This window comes from Panthera leo, chromosome D2 (assembly GCF_018350215.1).
Source record: "Panthera leo isolate Ple1 chromosome D2, P.leo_Ple1_pat1.1, whole genome shotgun sequence".
In the NCBI taxonomy this organism is placed as follows: domain Eukaryota; kingdom Metazoa; phylum Chordata; class Mammalia; order Carnivora; family Felidae; genus Panthera; species Panthera leo.
This window is the reverse complement of record NC_056689.1, coordinates 68,902,725-68,920,612: the sequence shown is the minus strand read 5'-3', so window position 1 is coordinate 68,920,612 and position 17,888 is coordinate 68,902,725. Positions and strand designations below refer to the sequence as shown.

At 44.2% G+C, this 17,888-nt stretch overlaps 1 protein-coding gene across 1 annotated transcript in view; it reads left to right on the top strand.

Moving 5' to 3' along the window:
* LOC122201838 (guanylate cyclase 2G-like) overlaps positions 1–17,439 on the top strand; it is a 55,839-nt gene extending 38,400 nt beyond the window's left edge. The window contains 9 exon segments of the mRNA XM_042907804.1: positions 94–262; positions 2,074–2,229; positions 8,021–8,198; positions 9,795–9,931; positions 10,836–11,029; positions 13,002–13,176; positions 14,582–14,689; positions 15,928–16,019; positions 17,335–17,439. Coding sequence (XP_042763738.1) covers positions 94–262; positions 2,074–2,229; positions 8,021–8,198; positions 9,795–9,931; positions 10,836–11,029; positions 13,002–13,176; positions 14,582–14,689; positions 15,928–16,019; positions 17,335–17,439 — 1,314 coding nt within the window.
* The last annotated feature ends 449 nt before the right edge of the window (positions 17,440–17,888 follow it).

Here is a 17,888-nt window from a genome sequence, read left to right as displayed (position 1 = left end):
CGTGTTTCTGCCCAACTGTTTCTGTCTGTGTCTTCCAGACACAGGTTCCATTGGCCCCTACGCTAATTCATTTGCTTATTTTCACTCTTCCAGGGCATGCTGTTCCTCCACAGGAGCCCCCTGGGGTCCCACGGCAACCTTAAGCCTTCCAACTGCCTGGTGGACAGTCAGATGCAGGTGAAACTGACAGGCTTTGGGCTGTGGGAGTTCAAGTACGGCCGGATGTACAGAGCATACAACGAGGAACCGACAGACCACTAGGGTAACCACTGACAGATCGTGTACCCACTAGCCCATGTGGTAATGGGGCACCTGACCCCACCCTATTTCCTGAAGCTCACTCACAGGTGCCAGCAGGGGGCCTTCCTCTGGAGCTGACAGTGCGTGGTTGTTCTATTCACCCAAGGGAGCAGGAAAAAATAGCCTCCAGGGTGGTGAGTCCGTGGTGTGACGTCTGAGTTAGAAGGTTAGGGCTCATCCTGGCCAGGCCAGGTGGCTCGAAGCAAGTCACCGGTCTTCTCCTTAGCCCTCTATACCCCACTACACTTCACCTGTGTTCTCAGCACACCATCTGCAGGCCCTTCAAAGACCATGGGTTCAGCGGTCCTACATCCTCTCGCTGCTCTGGTATCACTTGAGAAACTTTACAAAGTATGTGGGTGGCTGGCTCTCACCCCAGATATCTGAAGATGAAATCTGGGCATCAGCACTGTTTCTTAAAAACTCTCGGGGCACCTGGGTGGCTCAGTCGGTTAAACATCTGCCTTTGATTTCGGCTCAGGTCGCCATCTCACAGTTCCTGAGTTCACGCCCCACGTTGAGCTCTGTGCTGATGGCACGGAGCCTGTTTGGGATTCTCTCTCTCAAAAATAAATAAATAAACCTTTCAAGTAAAATAAAATTAAATAGAAACAAAAACTCTCAAGTGATTCTGATGCGCATCTCAGGGCAAGACCTTCTGCCTGGAGTCAAACCCTCCTTTGCATATGAGCAAACTGAAGCTCGGACTCTTCCTTGTCCAAAGCTAGTGAGCAGTCTTGAGTCTTACCTTGCATGTATCCCAGCCATCTGAACTCCTCTCCCTGGGGCAGCACATTGCCAACAGCTTTGCTGCGCGCATGCGAGGAGGTTCTGTAACACGGGATGAGGCCTTACAGAAAAAAACAGAGGGGGAAATTCTGAAAACCTGTTGGTAGTCATCCTACTTCCCCATCCCCCAGTATATTTTCTTTTAATGATTGTAACCTACAATGAAATAAACCCATCAACCTCACACCAACAAATAAATGTAGGTATATAAAATATCAGGAGCATGGAAATCTGTAAAGACAGAATGTGGACTGGTGCTTGCCGGGGGCTGGGGGTATAGGAAACAGGGAGAAACTGCTTAATGGCTGCAGGATTTTACTTTGAGGCCCTGGAAACGTTTTGGAACTAGATAGGGTGGTTTGTTGTACAATCTTGCAAAGGGGCTAAATAACTAACACTGAACTGTTTGCTTTAAAAGGGTTCATTTTATGTTCTATGAATCGTACCTCTGTAAGTTGGTTTTTTAAATGTAGACAATACAGGAGCGCCTGGGTAGCTCAGTTGGGTAAGGATGTGACTTTGGCTCAGGTCATGATCTCGTGGTTCATGAGTTCAAGCCCTGCATCGGGCTCTGTGCTGATAGCTCAGAGCCTGGCGCCTGCTTCAGATTCTCCTGCTCTCTCTGTCCCTCCCCCACTCACGCTCTCTCTCTGTCTCTCAAAAATGAGTAAATGTTAAAAAAAAAAAAAAATTTTAATGTAGACAATCACAGAAAGGGGAAGGAAAATGAAAACTTCTTGTAACTGCACAATCAGGTGTTAACCACAGTTAAGATGTTAGTGCTTGTCCTTCTTGATTGTTCTGTCTGCATTCACGTACCCACAGATCCCTTTTCGCTCTACAAGTCAGGCACCATTAGGGAGGATTTTTCGGGGGCTGGATACTTTCAGTTCTGTGTTTTCCTGAGAAAGAGGGGTGACTTTTCCGGTTCTGCCTGTCCCTCTCCCACTCCATGCTTCCCTCATGACACCCGTTGCTTTGCAGAGCTCTACTGGATGGCCCCAGAGCTGCGGCGGCTTCCAGAGGCACCCCGGTCAGGGACCCCAAAGGGAGATGTTTACAGCTTTGTCATCCTGATGACGGAGCTGATCCACCACCAGAACCACGGACCTTTTGCTGACCTCAACGAGATGCCTGACGGTAAAGCTGAAAGTCTCTTTGGCAGGCTTTGGTCATGTGGGCTAGCTTTTATTTCTTATATTTGCAGGGGGCGGGGGGGGGGGGGGGGGGCAGTGGCACGCTAGCTTTTAAATGATAGTTTTTTATGAAGTGTTCATCAACTTATTATTTATTCCACTGTTTTTCTGTCGTAAAGTTTCTTTTTTTTTAATTAAAAAAAGTAGTTGCCGTTTGCTTACAAAAACAATCAAAGAGCTCAGAACTACATACTTCATTACAGCAAAGTGATCCCGTTGGAAAATGAGTCAGGTCATGTCACTTCTGGTCACAACATCCTCCCCTGGCTTCCCATTTGGGGAATGAAAACTAAGCCCTTACAGTGGCCGACAGGACCACCAAAGGCCTCTGATCTGGCCTCTGACATTCTTTATTAGTGTCCTATGGCTGCCATACTAAGTTAACCACATACCTGCTGGGTTTAGTGGACAGAAATGTATTTTGTTACAGTTGTATAAGGCACAAGTTCAAAATCAAGGTTTAGCAGGGCTGTGCTCCCTCTAGAAGCTTTAGGGAAGATCAGTTCTCTGCTTTGTCCAGCTTTTGGGGATTGGTCCAGATTTCATGGGCTTGTGGTCACATTTCTCCAATCTCTGCCTTCACTTTGACGTTGCCTCCTCCTCTGTATATGTCTCTTTTGTCTGTGTCTTGTAAGGACATTTGTCATTGGATTAGGGTCCACCTGGAAATCTGAAATGACCTCCTCAACCCAAGATAATTAACTATACCTGCAAAGACATTTTTTTTCCAAATAAGGTCACATCGTAGGTTCTAGATGTTAGGACATGGACATATTCTTTGAGAAACAAAGTTCATCTCAATACACCTTTCTAATTCCATCTCCTATGGTTTGCTCATTTCAGTCATGCCGGCCACCTTCATGTGCCTCCAACATGCCAGACACATTCCTACCCCAGAACCTTTGCACACACTGTTCCCTCTGCCTGGGTATCTTTCATCTCATATGTGTATACACAAATTTACCTCAATCTTTCTTAAGGACTACAGAATTTTCATTGTAAGGATAGGCTGTGTATTATTGATTGATGCACAGTTTGGTTGTTTTCCATTTTTCTTGCTATTACAGTTGATGCAGTGAGCAGCCTTGTATCTTTGTGGGCTTGAGATTGAAGAGATAAATGTATTTTAAGTATATTTAATTTTTTAAATAAATGCTGCCCAGTTGTCTTTATAGGATATATTTAGGCTCATTTTTTTGCTGAGTTGTCTCTTAACACACATCCCGTCATGGAATTAAGGGCAGAAGCTGGGGAGATAAAGCAAAATTTGATCAAGAACGATAAACAACAAAAAAAAAAGAATAGTAGGTGTAACCCCCCAGCACTGTTATCTTCCACCTTGGCTGTGCTCTGGAATTACCTGGGGAACTTTAAAAACTACTGATGCCTGGATCTCGGCCTAGGAGGTGCTGATGCTATCGATCTGGGTGGCTGCCTGGGCATCAGCATTTGCAGGTGATTCCAACATGCAGCTCATGTTGAGAACCACTGTCTGAGAACAAGCATAGGGAGGTGTGCATGTATCAGTTGCTAAATCAACTCAGCCCACCTTTCCCTCCTGGTTTTTCTTCTTTATCACCACGCCTACTTTTTCTAGTCCATTCCCAATGGCCACCCTCAAGTTTCATTGTTAGATCATGCATTCCCTGGAGAATTTCAAGTCAGGATCCTTTCTCAATGTATATAGTTACTTTAAAAATGGATTCCACTTTCTAATTTATGGTGAAGTGAAAAAGAGGGGAGACTAATCCAAAAAGGGTCATTCAAATCCAAGGGCAACTGACTTTAGAACCAAGAAGCCACTCAGATATTCCGAGAGCGAGCCCAGGAAGGATCCCAGCCACACTCACTAAGCTCAGCTGCCATCTGGTTGCACCAGGTGGGGTGGGGGCGGGGGTGGGAAGACTGTACCCAATTGGTATATTTGCCCCTCATTGTAGTCTTATGCCCACAAAGTTCAATGAAAGCTGGCCATATGGGACTATGTATACACAGGACTGCAATCGGGGAAAGTACAAGGTGCACCTAATTTGTGGCCAAACACGCTTCTCCCATTAACATCTCATACTTCCCTACAAACAGTCCTGGTGCTGGGGACTGAATAGATATTGATGTCCTATGCACACTAGACCAGTGGTTTTCAAATGTTAGTTGGTGTCAGAATTACCTGTAGGGCTTGTTAAAAAAAACAGAATTGCTGGGTCCCACCCTCAGGGTCTATGACTCAGTAGGTCTGGGGCAAGGCCTGAGAATTTGCATTTTTCTCAAGTTCCCAGATGATGTTGAAGATCCACAGTTTTGAGAAGCCTAGTGCAACCCTAGACTAGCAGCTTCAGCATCCCCTGGGTACTTATTAGAAAAGCAAATTTTCAGGCCCGGCTCCAGGCCTTTGGAATTGGAAACTGTGGGGATAGGCCCAGAAGCTCTGCTTTAAGAAGCCCCCCACCCCTGATTCTGATGCACACCGAAGAAGAAGAACAATGACAATAGAGTGACTGGTGACTGGTGGATTATGGGATGGCTGCACGTTAGTAGCTCATGAACACGTGTTCCGAGGTGCAGGCCCATGATGTGAATTTGAACCCATGGTTCAAAGTTTTATATCATTTTATTGATTCTCTCATGATATTTCTTAGAGCTGAGGATAAGAAAGCAGAAGATGCAACAATAGTAATTCTTCAGTGACTTCTTTTAAAACCATTGTTGTCCCACGTCTCAAATTACACTTCATTTGGGATGTAAAACACAATTACCCATAGAACTTTCTTATGTGTAGTCCTTCAGATTTTTAGGCATTGAAAGTGTGCATTTAAACACAAGCATGTAGGGGTGCCTGGGTGGCTCAGTCGGTTGAGCGTCCGACTTAGCTCAGGTCATGATCTTGCGGTCCATGAGTTTGAGCCCCGCGTCGGGCTCTGTGCTGATGGCTCAGAGCCTGGAGCCTGTTTTGGTTTCTGTGTCTCCCTCTCTCATTGACCCTCCCCCGTTCATGCTCTGTCTCTCTGTCTCGAAAATAAATAAACGTTAACAAAACAAGAATTTAAACACAGGCATGTACATTTACAAAAAAACAAGATCATATTTTACACAGTGTTATAACTTGTATTTATTCTTATTCTTTTTTTCATTTTTTTAAATCTTTACTTATTTTTGAGAGAGAGAGACAGAGTGTGAGCGGGGGAGGAACAGAGACAGAGGGAGACACAGAATCTGATGCAGGCTCCAGGCTCTAAGCTGGCAGCAAAGAGCCTGACATTATTTCTCCTCCTCCTCCTCCTCCTCCTCCTCCTCCTCCCCCTCCTCCTTCTCATCCTCCTCCTCCTTCTTCTTCTTAAGCAAAGGCCATACTCTTTTAGATTCCCTTAGTTTTCAACCCAATATCCTCTTCTGCCCCAGCATCCCATCCAGGACGTCATGCTGCATTTAGCCATCATGTCTGTCTAAGCTCTTCAAGAATGTTCCTTAAACTATAATTCTAATGACATTGTACTTTCGAGGAGTACTGGCCAGATATTTTGTAGAATGTTTCTCATTTGGGATTTGTCTCATTATTTTTCTTCCTTATGATGAGACTGGACTTATATGTCTTGAGAGGAAGGCTACAGGGGTAAATTGTCATGTTCATCACATCATGTCAAGGGTACATACAACCAACATGACTATCTGTTGACTATCATGTTGACCAACATGACTGTTGATATTGACCTGGCTGAGGCTTGTCAGGTTTCTCCACTGTAGAACCACCCTTGGTTCTCCTCTTCCTATACTGTCCCCCGAAGAAAGAAGTCACTATGTGAAGTCCACACTTAAGGAGTGGGGTGTTGCACTCTACTACCCTGCGTGGAGACTATCTATGTAAACTATTTGGGATTTTTCTCCACAGGAGGTTTGTCTCTTCTCTCCCACTTATGTATTTATTCAATTATTAGTATTATATTGTATTGTATTATATTATTATGCATATCTATATTATAACATATGTGTCCATTTTATATTATATATTATACTATACCTTTATTTTATCCTCTGAATTGTAATCTAATACTACTTTATTTTACTGTTCCAGTTGTTTCATCTTCGGCCATTCCATTTCAATTGACTTCTGTGTACCTTTGATATAAACCCATTGCTGTGTTTTGATTTGGTTTGTTTAGTACCGCCTTGCTTCCTGGTGGCATGAGAGGCTTCAGCCTCCTCTTGTATTTCCCTGCCTCAGTCCTAGAATCAGCCATGTCTTCAAGGACACTGGTTCTTTTTTATTGGAGGGTGATATTAGAAACCAAGACCTGGGTGCTGACTGTGCTCATTGCAACCAGGGTGTTGTTGCTTCTAGCGCCTCTCAGTGGACAGAGTAAGGAAAAGCATGTGCACACTAACCTCCGTGTATACACATTCTCATATCTGCGTCTACCCATCTGTATCTATACTAAGCTAAGCATGAGTTCATATTAACATCTCCAACACCATTACCACCACACGGTTCATTTATTCCAGTGTCCCCCCCCCCCCCCCCCCCCCCCCCCGCCCACCTCTATCCATAGCCTCCCTTTCCAACAGTGAGATCCTGGCTCCCACCATCTGCCATCCATTTATTTATTTATTTATCCAATCCCAGTATATGTGTCTAGTACTTGCAAAGTTTTTCTTCTGTCCCCAATCTTGCCGTCTACAATACAGCGATTGTGAATGGGTCCTTTTGTTTAGTCTTAATGGTCTTGAGTCATTTCAGAAGTGCCTAAGTCAGCAGGTGATGTCATATAGTTATAATACATCCCCTTCAGCGAGGCAATGTCATACCATTATAATACAGTTAGATTCTTTTGTCACAGTTTGCCTCTATCTTGGAGTTGTCCAACCTCCCAACTGATATTGTTAAAAATTTGTGTTCTTTGGGGTCTACTCTCTGTGCAGTAAAGTTCTATGGGTTTTGGCAAATACACAGTGTCATGTACCCTATAGACAGTCTCATCACCTTAAATAAGTCCCTGGTGACTTACGTGTTCAGCACCTTCTCCTCCCCAAGCTCCTAACGGTATCTCACCTGTTTTCTGTCTCTATAATTTTGCCTTTTCTGGAATGTCATATAAACAGAATCATACAGAGTGTAGCCTTTTCAGACTACCCTTTTATACTTAGTAAAATGCCCTTAAGATTCATCCATGTTGTTACACCCACAGTATTTTTACACAAAAACATGTATACGTTATCCTCAAATTATTATTTCCTCTGAAAAACCTGGTATAGCAGAATATTTAATAAATGTCAGTAGAAGCCAATGCAGAAGTGAAAGAAAACAGGTTTACAAAGTTGGACACTGAGGCAGCACATGATGGTGACATTTATTATTTGTTAAAATAACTTTTATGTGACATTTTATATGGAATGCAAATTGCAAAAGGTGTGCTTTGGGGATTTCCCATCCCAGATGCTTATACACTCCTGAAGTCACATAGAGATATGCTTTACTTCAAGAAAAGTTCCATTGGAAGAAAAACGACTTAATCTAAAAACAGATTCATTAGAAGGTGCTGATATGTTTTACAGTAGGAGTCTTCATTTTCCACGAGGATCTCAAATATTTCTCATAAAATGTTCAGGTTTCTCTGAAATTCCAATCTATTCAATATACTTATACATTCAATTCACAAATTTAAGAGCACATATGTTTAAAGTGAAGTGTACTACATGGCCCAAAGCTCAGACATTTTGCTATTTAAACCCCAAATGAATTTCAGAAATCATCAGCCGTATCAAAGACCCCACGGCCTCAGTTCCACTCCGACCTTCCCTGTCAGAGGAGAAGGGCAATGAAAAGATTGTGGCCATGGCGAGAGCATGTTGGGATGAATCTCTAGAGAAAAGGCCCACTTTCTCTTCCATCAAGAAAACTTTATGAGAATCCAGTTCCAAAGGGTGAGTTAGATGTGTGACGTTTTCTCCCAATCATTTAACCATTCGAATTTTATTTTTTTATAAAATATCTTTAATGTTTATTTTATTTATTTTGAGAGAGAGAGCACAAGCAGGGGAGGAGCAGAGAGGGAGGGAGAGAGAGATAATTCCACATAGGCTCTGCACCGTCAGTGCAGAGCCGGACGTGGGGCTCAGTGTCCCGAACAGCAAGATGGTGACCTGAGCAGAAATCAAGAGTCGGATTCTTAACAGACTGAGCCACCCAGGTGCCCCTAACTATTAGAATTTTAAAACTACATGGCTGTGACTGGTTCAGTGTGGCCCACCCCATTCATTCATTCCTCCACTCATTCAGTTATTTATCCATTCATTCATTTATTCATCATATACCCACTCAATGCCTGTCACATGCAAAGCACCGTGTTCCATGCTGGCTAGAGTTGGGTGATAAATTCTCCCTTTATTTCATTAATGACACAAAAATGTATCAGACATCAGCACATCCATTGTCCTCCTTTGTCCATTCCAGATATCTCTAATCAATCAAGGCTCTCTTTCCCAGGGAATTTTGACATGCCTTCAGAATGTTTTCCAAACCAGCATTCCAAAGGTCATGGCTCATCAGTTGGGGTTGGGCTATAGTATAAGAAACTATTCGCCAACCTTAGAGTAAGTCATCAGCTTGAATTATTCATGCCTCTCAAACAACCTCCTCAACAGTAGCTTGTTTCACATTTGGATAGCTGTGTCATCTTTTGGCACATTGAACATAGGCAGACATAGCCATGATAGAAGTAGCCTGAGTTTATAGAAGGACCCTGGGCTGGGATTCTGGCATCTACTCCTAACTTGGCCAGTCTGCTATGCATTCTTAACACAACAGCCCTGTATTCTGTATTTTCCACATCAAAATTGTTTTGAATGATATGTCTTGGGTCAATCATGACTTTTGCTTAAAAAAATCTGGTCCCCGATGTTAAAGCAAGTCTATTTCCTATGTGAGCCTCAGTTTCCTCATCTGAAAAATGGGGTAGTTAAATGATTTTTCTGAAGACCCTTCTAAAACAAGAGCCTACAGGGTCTAGAAGTGCCCCCTTACATATGTCATCCAAAAGGAAAATAGCTGGTATTATTCAGGGGGGAAAAAAAGACCCATCCTGAAATATACATTTTTGACTGACCATGATGATAATATGGAGCATATTGGGAAATGGGGGAGTGCCAGTGAAGGCCACCATTTGCTGAGTACCTGCTGAGTGCCAGACACAGCTGTGGGCACTGTGTACCCATCACCTCCCTGGATCCTCAGAAAAGCCCTATGAGGTATGCATTATTATCCTCATTTTCCAGATGAAGAAACTGAGGCTTGGAGAAATGAAGGGTGTAGAACAAGATCACAGAGCTGGTAAAGGGCAGTCTCTGTCCCACCCCATGGTTTCACTGCCATTGTCGTTCCACTACTGTCCATTGGCAGCCCTTAGGTAGGAAACCTTCAGGGTGATACATGTTTTCTTGGAACGTATAGCTGGATGTTGTGCTCTACTGTGACCCTAATGTTCTTGGAAAAAAAGATGTTCATTTTGGGTTCTTTTAAAGCCATGTGAACATCCTAGACAGTATGGTGAGCAAGCTGGAGGTGTCCTTCCACCTGAAGGACGTGGTGGAAGAGAGGATCAACCAGCTGATGGCGGAGAAGAGGAAGGTGGATAGGCTTCTGTCCACAATGCTGCCAAGGTACTCCAAAGCACTGGGGGCCTTGACAAAGGACCCAGAAAGCAATAGCATCACCATCTAAGGGGCCCCATGTACAGAGTACTTTTTTGTTCTTTTCCAAAGAGGAACTCAGGTTCTTCTAAATGAGTCAAGCATTTTGCAGGCAATTTGGTACACCCTGTAAACGGAGATAGAGGCAAAGGCCCTGCCTGAAATCTTGAATTCACAGGAGTAGAGAATGTCTCTTAACAGGGAAGATGGCGGATGCAGCTATGGGAGACAGACCACTAGATGGCGCTTTAGTTTCATGAGTCTGATTAATAGCTAGTTTCTCAGTACTTCAGATTGTGCTCCAAAGGCTTTGCACAGTACAATACGCACCCATGACTTCAGATTCAAAACTTGCTTCATTTTTGGCTCTGCCTGCACCTTTACACTGTCTAAAAACTTGGCAGAAGCGTCGGCTATTAAAACTTCTGCACCCTTCTTGCGTGTCTTGACAAAGAGATGGAGTTAGGGATTTGAAGGTGTTAATGTGAGATTGGTTGATTGAAGCAAACGCATTGACTTGTGGATTGATGGATGCTTCCTTTTGCTTCACATCTGCAAATTGCATTTTTACACTCAAACTCTATAACCAATAGAGAAAAATGGGATGCCCTCCGGGAGAAAAATCCTTACTGCAAAGGCATTTCTGTGACCTGTCCCCCGCCTCCAGTTTATACCCACCAATTAAAATATCTCTTCGGAGAAAAGGCAAGTAGAAAAATGGGTGTCAAAAGAATCCCTTTAGATGATGGATTTTGTTGACCGAAAATCTAATCCACTGACGCAAAAGGACCTATCGGAAAGATTTTGCAGGGGTTTGTAGGAGGCAAGGTGAATAAGAGTCCGCTCAAAACCAATCTCTATTCTTTGGTTTCGGCTTCACTGGAGAACAGCTCATAGCTGGAAGGTCCGTGGCACCAGAAGATTCTGAGTCTGTGATAATCTTTTTCTCCGACATTGTTGGATTCACAAAACTGTGTTCTCTCGGCTCCCCCTTGCAAGTGGTAAAGCTGCTTAATGACCTGTACAGTTTATTTGATCACATCATTAAAACATATGATGTGTATAAGGTGAGACATACCCCGGGGCTGTGAGGGAACACGCTCCTTGTCCGCCGACTCTAGGGCGTGAGTAAGGATGGACCCAGCCCTAGATGTGAGCCCGGAGGAAGGCTCTATTTCAGGCTGGCAGTCCATCTCAATTCATGGCAGAAACTCAATATTTTATTCCTGTTCGTTTTCTTGGAAAAGGGCTTGATTAATCACAGATGAATGTGCTTGTCAATAATCCCCAGTTGCTTCTTGTTTCTTTCCATTATTTTATCTGGCTGTTAACACATTTCTAAAGAGGCACTGCCCTTCTACTGGCTAATCCCTCCAGTTCCCTCCAGAATATATTTCCTTCAGATTCAGAGAGGCTCACCTTTCAAGGTTGTTTTTGGACCTTGTGTGAGTCTCACTGCTGTTACCGTGATCCTTAGCAATGCAGGTGAAGACAGACTCCTAAGTTTAGATGATCAGAATTGTGGCTGAAATGAGAACGTCTGCCTAGTGCTACTTGGGGGTATGTATGAATATGGTCACCCGGAGTAAAAACTGATTTTTCAGGGAAGGATAGCAACAACGAATAATTTAGCTTCATTTAAGTGGTGAGGATGATGGTTGCTTCAGGTGTTTTCTGAGTTTTCTGATGGGGCCACATCATGACTGCAGGGTTCCCAAGCTCACTTGTGCCTGGGGCAAGTCACAGGTGCACCAGCTCCGATCATGATTGCAGGGCTTTACCTGTGGCCTGGGGTCTGGGGAGATTTGGGGGACAGTGTGGTCATGTCCCCCAGTGACATGCCCTTATATCCCTAATGTTCCCCCCACAGATATTGCCTCTGTTTAAGGGTGAAAGAAAAGGTGTGTGGATAATCTCCAAGAGCAGATCACACATACCTCAAAACCAAAGCTACTCTGCTTAGGAGGGCTTCCTCTGGGATTTCTTCTTGGCATTGTTTTCTGGGTTATGCTTTGCATGAGTTAATACTAAATCAGTTTCAATGTCCAAAGGATGTACCCATGGTGGGGAGAGGTAGCCTAGAAGCAATCTGACTTGTATATGGGTTGATTTTGTGTAATTCTGGGGTGACCGGTAGACAGAGGTGTTTTCACTGCCTGGCTAATGCCTGAAATTCCACCTTTACCACATCATCTTTGGACTTTGCTAAGATGCAAATGTATCTGGAAAGGGCTGTATCTTTAATTTTTTTTTTAACGTTTATTTATTTTTGAGAGACAGAGACAAAGCAGGAGCGGGGGAGGGGCAGAGAGGGAGACACAGAGTCTGAAGCACGCTCCAGGCTCTGAGCTGTCAGCACTGAGCCCAACAGGGGACTCAAACCCATGAACTGTGAGATCATGACCTGAGCTGAAGTCGGAGGCTTAACTGACTAAGCCACCCAGGCGCCCCAGGGCTGTATCTTTAAAGTTGACACTGGTCATTGGTTCTCTAATGAGAATGAGGAATCTGAAAGCTAATTTTATTAGGATTTATTAGGGGAGAGAAGAGGACAGATCAGGCAGATACATGCATTTATACATAAGTGTATATATTGTGTATAATGTATAGATATGTATAAATGTATTGAAGAGCCATTGTATGGGGTGAAGACATTTCTGGTAGGGTAAGATGAATTCCACTTGATGGATGCATGTGATCCCTCAAGATTTACCCTATTCCCACACTACTGTCTGTTTAACTGGTTTTAAACTTGCGTTGAGGAAATATGGTCACCACCACTATCAAATTTCAGAGGAGAAAACAGTGACTGTGCATAGGAGGGCTCAGGGAAGAAAGGCTTTGTGGAAGAACCAGGACAAGAGCAGAAACGTGAGGAAATGCTGGGACATGGATGGAGTGGAGGTCAGGGAGTATGACTCTCCAAAGTGCGGGGAATCAAAGCAGGGCTCAGTAATGAAGGGCCTTGGTCTCTGACCCCGCCGCTACTCCAGCCTTTTTCTTGGAGAACACAAGGCCACTCTGTTGCGTTATTTTCAGGTTGAAACCATTGGAGATGCATACATGGGTGCTAGCGGACTTCCTATCCGCAATGGAATCCAGCGTGTGGACGAGATTGCCACGATGTCCTTACATTTCCTCAGTGCCACTGTCCACTTCCAGATTGGGCACATGCCTGAGGAGAAGCTCAGGATCAGGAACGGCATCCACACAGGTAGCCAGCCCTGATGGCAGGTGGCCTTGTGGTCCAGGTATGGGAGCAGGTGGTTCTGGATTCAAGTCCTAAGTCTGACGTTTTTAGGACCTGGAAATTGAATGGTAGCATCTTTTGAGGGAAACAAAAGTTCACATTGTCTTTGCACACGTATTTCCAGTTAGCCGGATTACTTGGTAACAGCAAAGATACCCAGAGACTCCAAGGTGTTAAACCAAAAGTTAGGAGGAGACCAAAAAGTAGGACAGTTATACCAGGCTACTCTCCCCCCATGCCTCTGCATCAAATGCCCTTTGATCTGGTCTGGTTTTTGTCAAACTCATGGGCAGGTGACCTGTGCAAAAGTGACCAGCACTTGGCTTAATGCTCTTCTGTCTCAATTTCTTAGTTATTAATATAATAATATTATAATATTAATTTTCTCAATTTCTTAATAATTTTTGAATGAGGCGTCCCTTATTTTTATTTTAGACTGGGCCCTGCAAACTATGTAGCTAGCCCTGCTCCTACCTGTCCTCCAGGGCTTGACTAAAATAAAACCTGACCCCTAGTCAGCATTAGTGCCCCAGTTGTTTTGTTTCCATCTCCAGTGCGTGAATAACACTGTCATTAATTTCTGCCTTAGCTTGGTTGTCATAACAAAATACCACAGACTAAGTGACTTAAACAACAGATATTTATTTTCTCACAGTTCTGGAGGCTGGGAAGTCCAAGATCAGGGTTCCAGCATGGTCAGGGTCTGGTGAGAATCCTCTTCCTATCTTGCCAAAGCCTGCCTTCTGATTATGTCTTCATATAGCGGAGAGAGAGAGCCTTGCGGTCTCCTTCTCTTCTCATAAGGGCACTAATCCCACCATGAGGGCCCTACCCTCATAACCTCATCTAAACCTAATTATCTCCCAAAGGCCCTACTTCTAATACCATCATATTGAGGGTTAGGGCTTCAATATGTGAATGAGGGAGGGGGTTACAAACATTCAGTTAATTATAATGGGGCACCTGAGTGGCTCAGTCGGTTGAGCGTCCAACTTTGGCTTGGATCTTGATCTCATGGTTCATGGGTTCGAGCCCCACATCAGGCTCTGTGCTGATGGCTCAGAGCCTGGAGCCTACTTCGCATTCTGTCTCTCTCTCTCTGTTCCTCCCCTGCTCACACGTTCTCTCTCTCTCTGACTCTCAAAAATAAGTAAGGATTAAAAAAAAATTTATAATTGATTATGTCGTTTTCCACCAAAAGTCTGTGGGTTCTGTAGGTTGCCTCTTTGCAGACCCTAAGATCTATTGCCAACCTTTGCCTAGGCACTTGAGTATTTGTTGAATTGCCTTTGTTGACTTAATGTGTATCACGGAGTCCAGCACTTGGGAAATGCAGGTTGGCTATGCCCTTCTGTTCTTCTCTTCGTAGGTCCTGTAGTGGCTGGTGTGGTGGGAATCACCATGCCCAGGTACTGTCTGTTCGGAGACACTGTGAACATGGCATCCAGAATGGAAAGCAGCAGTTTGTATGGGTACTGTTTGCAGAACTTTGCAAATACAAGATCACTGTCCCTCTAGTCTCCTATCTTTAACCAGAGGGTGTTTTTAGAAGACCCATTTTCATTTTGTCTACTATTTTCTGTTTGGAGGATAAGATCATCACCTCAGACAACATTGATCACAAACTTTGTAGACAGGGTTTTGCATAGTGCTTGCTATGAGAACACATATGACTTCCTTCCAAGATTTTCAATTCTAAACGGTCAAGGACACATATAATAAGATCATTTAAAGGGAGAGCAGAAGTTGGCAAGCTTTTCCCATACAGGGCCAGACAGTAACTATTTTAGGGTTTATGGGCCATAGTCTCTGTTGCTTAACTACTGTTGTAGTATGAAAGCGGCCATTTATAACATATGAATGATGGGTAAGGCCATATTCCAATAAAACTTTATTTGTAAACACAAGTGGTGGGCTGGATTTGGCTGGAGGGTGGTAATTTTCCCATCCCTGATGCAGAATATGGTTTTGGTGGTGCAGAATTGATCCATGGCCAGGAACTCCGGGGGATATCATATTATTTTGCTATTGCTAGACAATATATGCTATTTATGAGCTGTTTATCAGCTAGAAAAAATAATTACTTAGGGACTTAAGTTTCACAATGTTTAGGTTAACATTGTTTTGAACTTGTAAGTTTTCCACAATATGTAAAACAATACAAAAATATTTTCTCTTCTGATTACTTCATTATTTAAGCTAATCAGCCAAGTCTCAAACACTGGTTTAAACCTCTCCTTGAACTTGTAAGTCAAGATTTTAAGAGTAAATTTTGAAAGTGGGAGCTCCAAATGTAGGCTCCAAGCCTGATTCTGGTTGCAGGGCTGGTTGTGAACAATGTTTTCAGTGAGGTGTCCCAGCTCTGGTACCACCAACTCTGGTATCCTCAGGAACCTGAGGAGCCCAGCGGACCTCCATCCATGGGGAGTACCAGCTTGCATATGGAGTCAGTTCTGCCTACTGTTTCTAAACTGAACCTGTTAAAGCTTGAGCAACACTAACAATGTCTGACCAATGTCTGCAATGTTTGGGGGTGTCCCACTGCAAGAGTCCCAGACTTCAGAGAGGTTGTCTGTGATTTGCTTTCCTAAGAGGTACTAGCAGCCTAAGAGTGTGAGCAATGCAGCATTCCCTCTCCACAGCAGCCCTGCCCCCTGACCCCCAGATGGAAGCCACAACCAAGGTAATAACTAGGCAATAACTGGTTTATGGCAGCTCTCCGGATTCATGTCTCTCAGAGCACCGCATCCAGCCTGCTGGCATTGGGAAGGTACGATTTGCAAAAGAGAGGCACCATCCCAGTCAAGGTAAGACCAACCTAGTGCACCCTGCCTGCCCCATTTGTGTCGCTGATGGAGATGTTGAGAAAGTTGATGGGATGAGTGTGTCTCTGCATTGTGGTGTGTGGAGACTGCCAAGGTCTATGTGGAGGCTCTTGTGACCGCCAGGTCTTCTTCCCTCAGAGAAGACTGTATGCTTCCCTCAAATGGTCAAACATGGAATCTAAGACAGAAAACACCTTAGCTTCTACCTACACCAACCCCCTAGGGGGTGCCTCCTTTCTCTTGACCACAAACGGTCTCCTGGCTTCTGCTTGAATACACCAATCTATTCTTTCACAAAGCAACAGCAAGGACAAGCTCAGAAATTATCATGCCCACATTGCCTCCTATGTCTCTTCTGATTCGAAAGGGCCCAGATAGAGAAGACAGAGGCCCATTGGTTTGGGGGCACCAGGACCTCCTCTCAATTCATTTAAATACCTTTTCCCTTCCCCTCTGCCTTCTCCTCTGTCCAGTCTGTCTGAAATACACCATGATGCATTCTCAACTTTCCCTATAACACCGGCCTTTGGTGGGGTGGGAAACGGATGCTCCTCTTGAGATGTTCTGAAGAACATCTTGGAGATGTTCCTGGTGGAAGTGGTGAGTGGTTACTATGATGTTAGGTGTTTGGGTGGGTATGGGGATTCCTGGGAAGAAGTGAAAGGGAAGAGGATGGCAGCAACTCCCCAGTTTGCTGAGCCTGAACCTCACACGCTGTACTTGATCAATAGACTTCAGGTAAGAGGCAGATTTTTCTAGAAGGCGGCAGTATAGACCTCCCTTTGAGTCGTGTCCTACTATTCACTGGTTGTCTGATTTGTGGGCTTGATTTTATTGCCAGTCAAATGCGAATGGTGACAAAGTTGTCCTCAAAGGGGAGAGGCAGGGGTTAAATGTGGACACGTATATGAGATGCTTCACCTGGTGCTCTGCTGATCATAAGAGCTCAACAGATTTTATTGTTATTTTTATTATTTTTTATTTTTTTAATTTTATAATTGTTTTTAAAAGATATTCAGGGAAATTGCTGGGAGATTCAGCCTTGACTGGCCCTCACCTCCTAGAACATTGCTGACTATCCCTTTAGGCTTATCGGCAAAGCCCAAGGAAATCAAGGTTTCATCTATAAAGAGACCTTTCCTTCACTGAGGCAGCTCCTGTCTACATGCAGTTTTGGCTAAGAACAACATTTTCAGTAAACAAGCAAGGGACACCAAGTTGTCTGCCCAGAGCCCACACTTCACAGGCAGCCTTTCCACCTGAGTGATTCACCAGCACTCTCTTCTGCCTCCCACAGGGCAAAGGAGAACAAACAACTTTCTGGTTGAAAGGCAAGGAAGGCTTTACTATTCCACTCCCTCAATTTATGGAAGAGGAAGCTAAAGTCCCAGAGATCTTCTGAGCTATTTTCTTTAAAGATGTTTATGGGGTCCCATGAAAGTCTGAGGACCATTCTGTGAGATGCATTGAATATCCCATTCAGGAGGTGTAGATCTGGGGGAGCCAGTAGGGGGAGCCATCTAGCTGGCCTCCCCTTCCTGCCCTAGAGTTCTGTGGCCTAGACCAAATGAGGAGTTCGAAGAGCTGGATATAGTGAACTCATTTTCTGGGGGACCAGGGCTGGGCTGTTGCTTCCAGACCTGCCAGTGGACTTGTCCTGGCTGCCAGATATTTCCGGCCTATTAGCTTGTGAATTTGCAGTGAACCCAATTTCATTCGGAGAGAGAGGAAAGCTAGAACAAAACCTGGGGCTGTTGGCCCCACCCTGTGCTGCCTTCCTTTGCAAGGGGCTGATCTCTCACCCTTAGTTATCAGAAGGCATCTCAGGAATGTTTTGGTGGGGGGGATAAA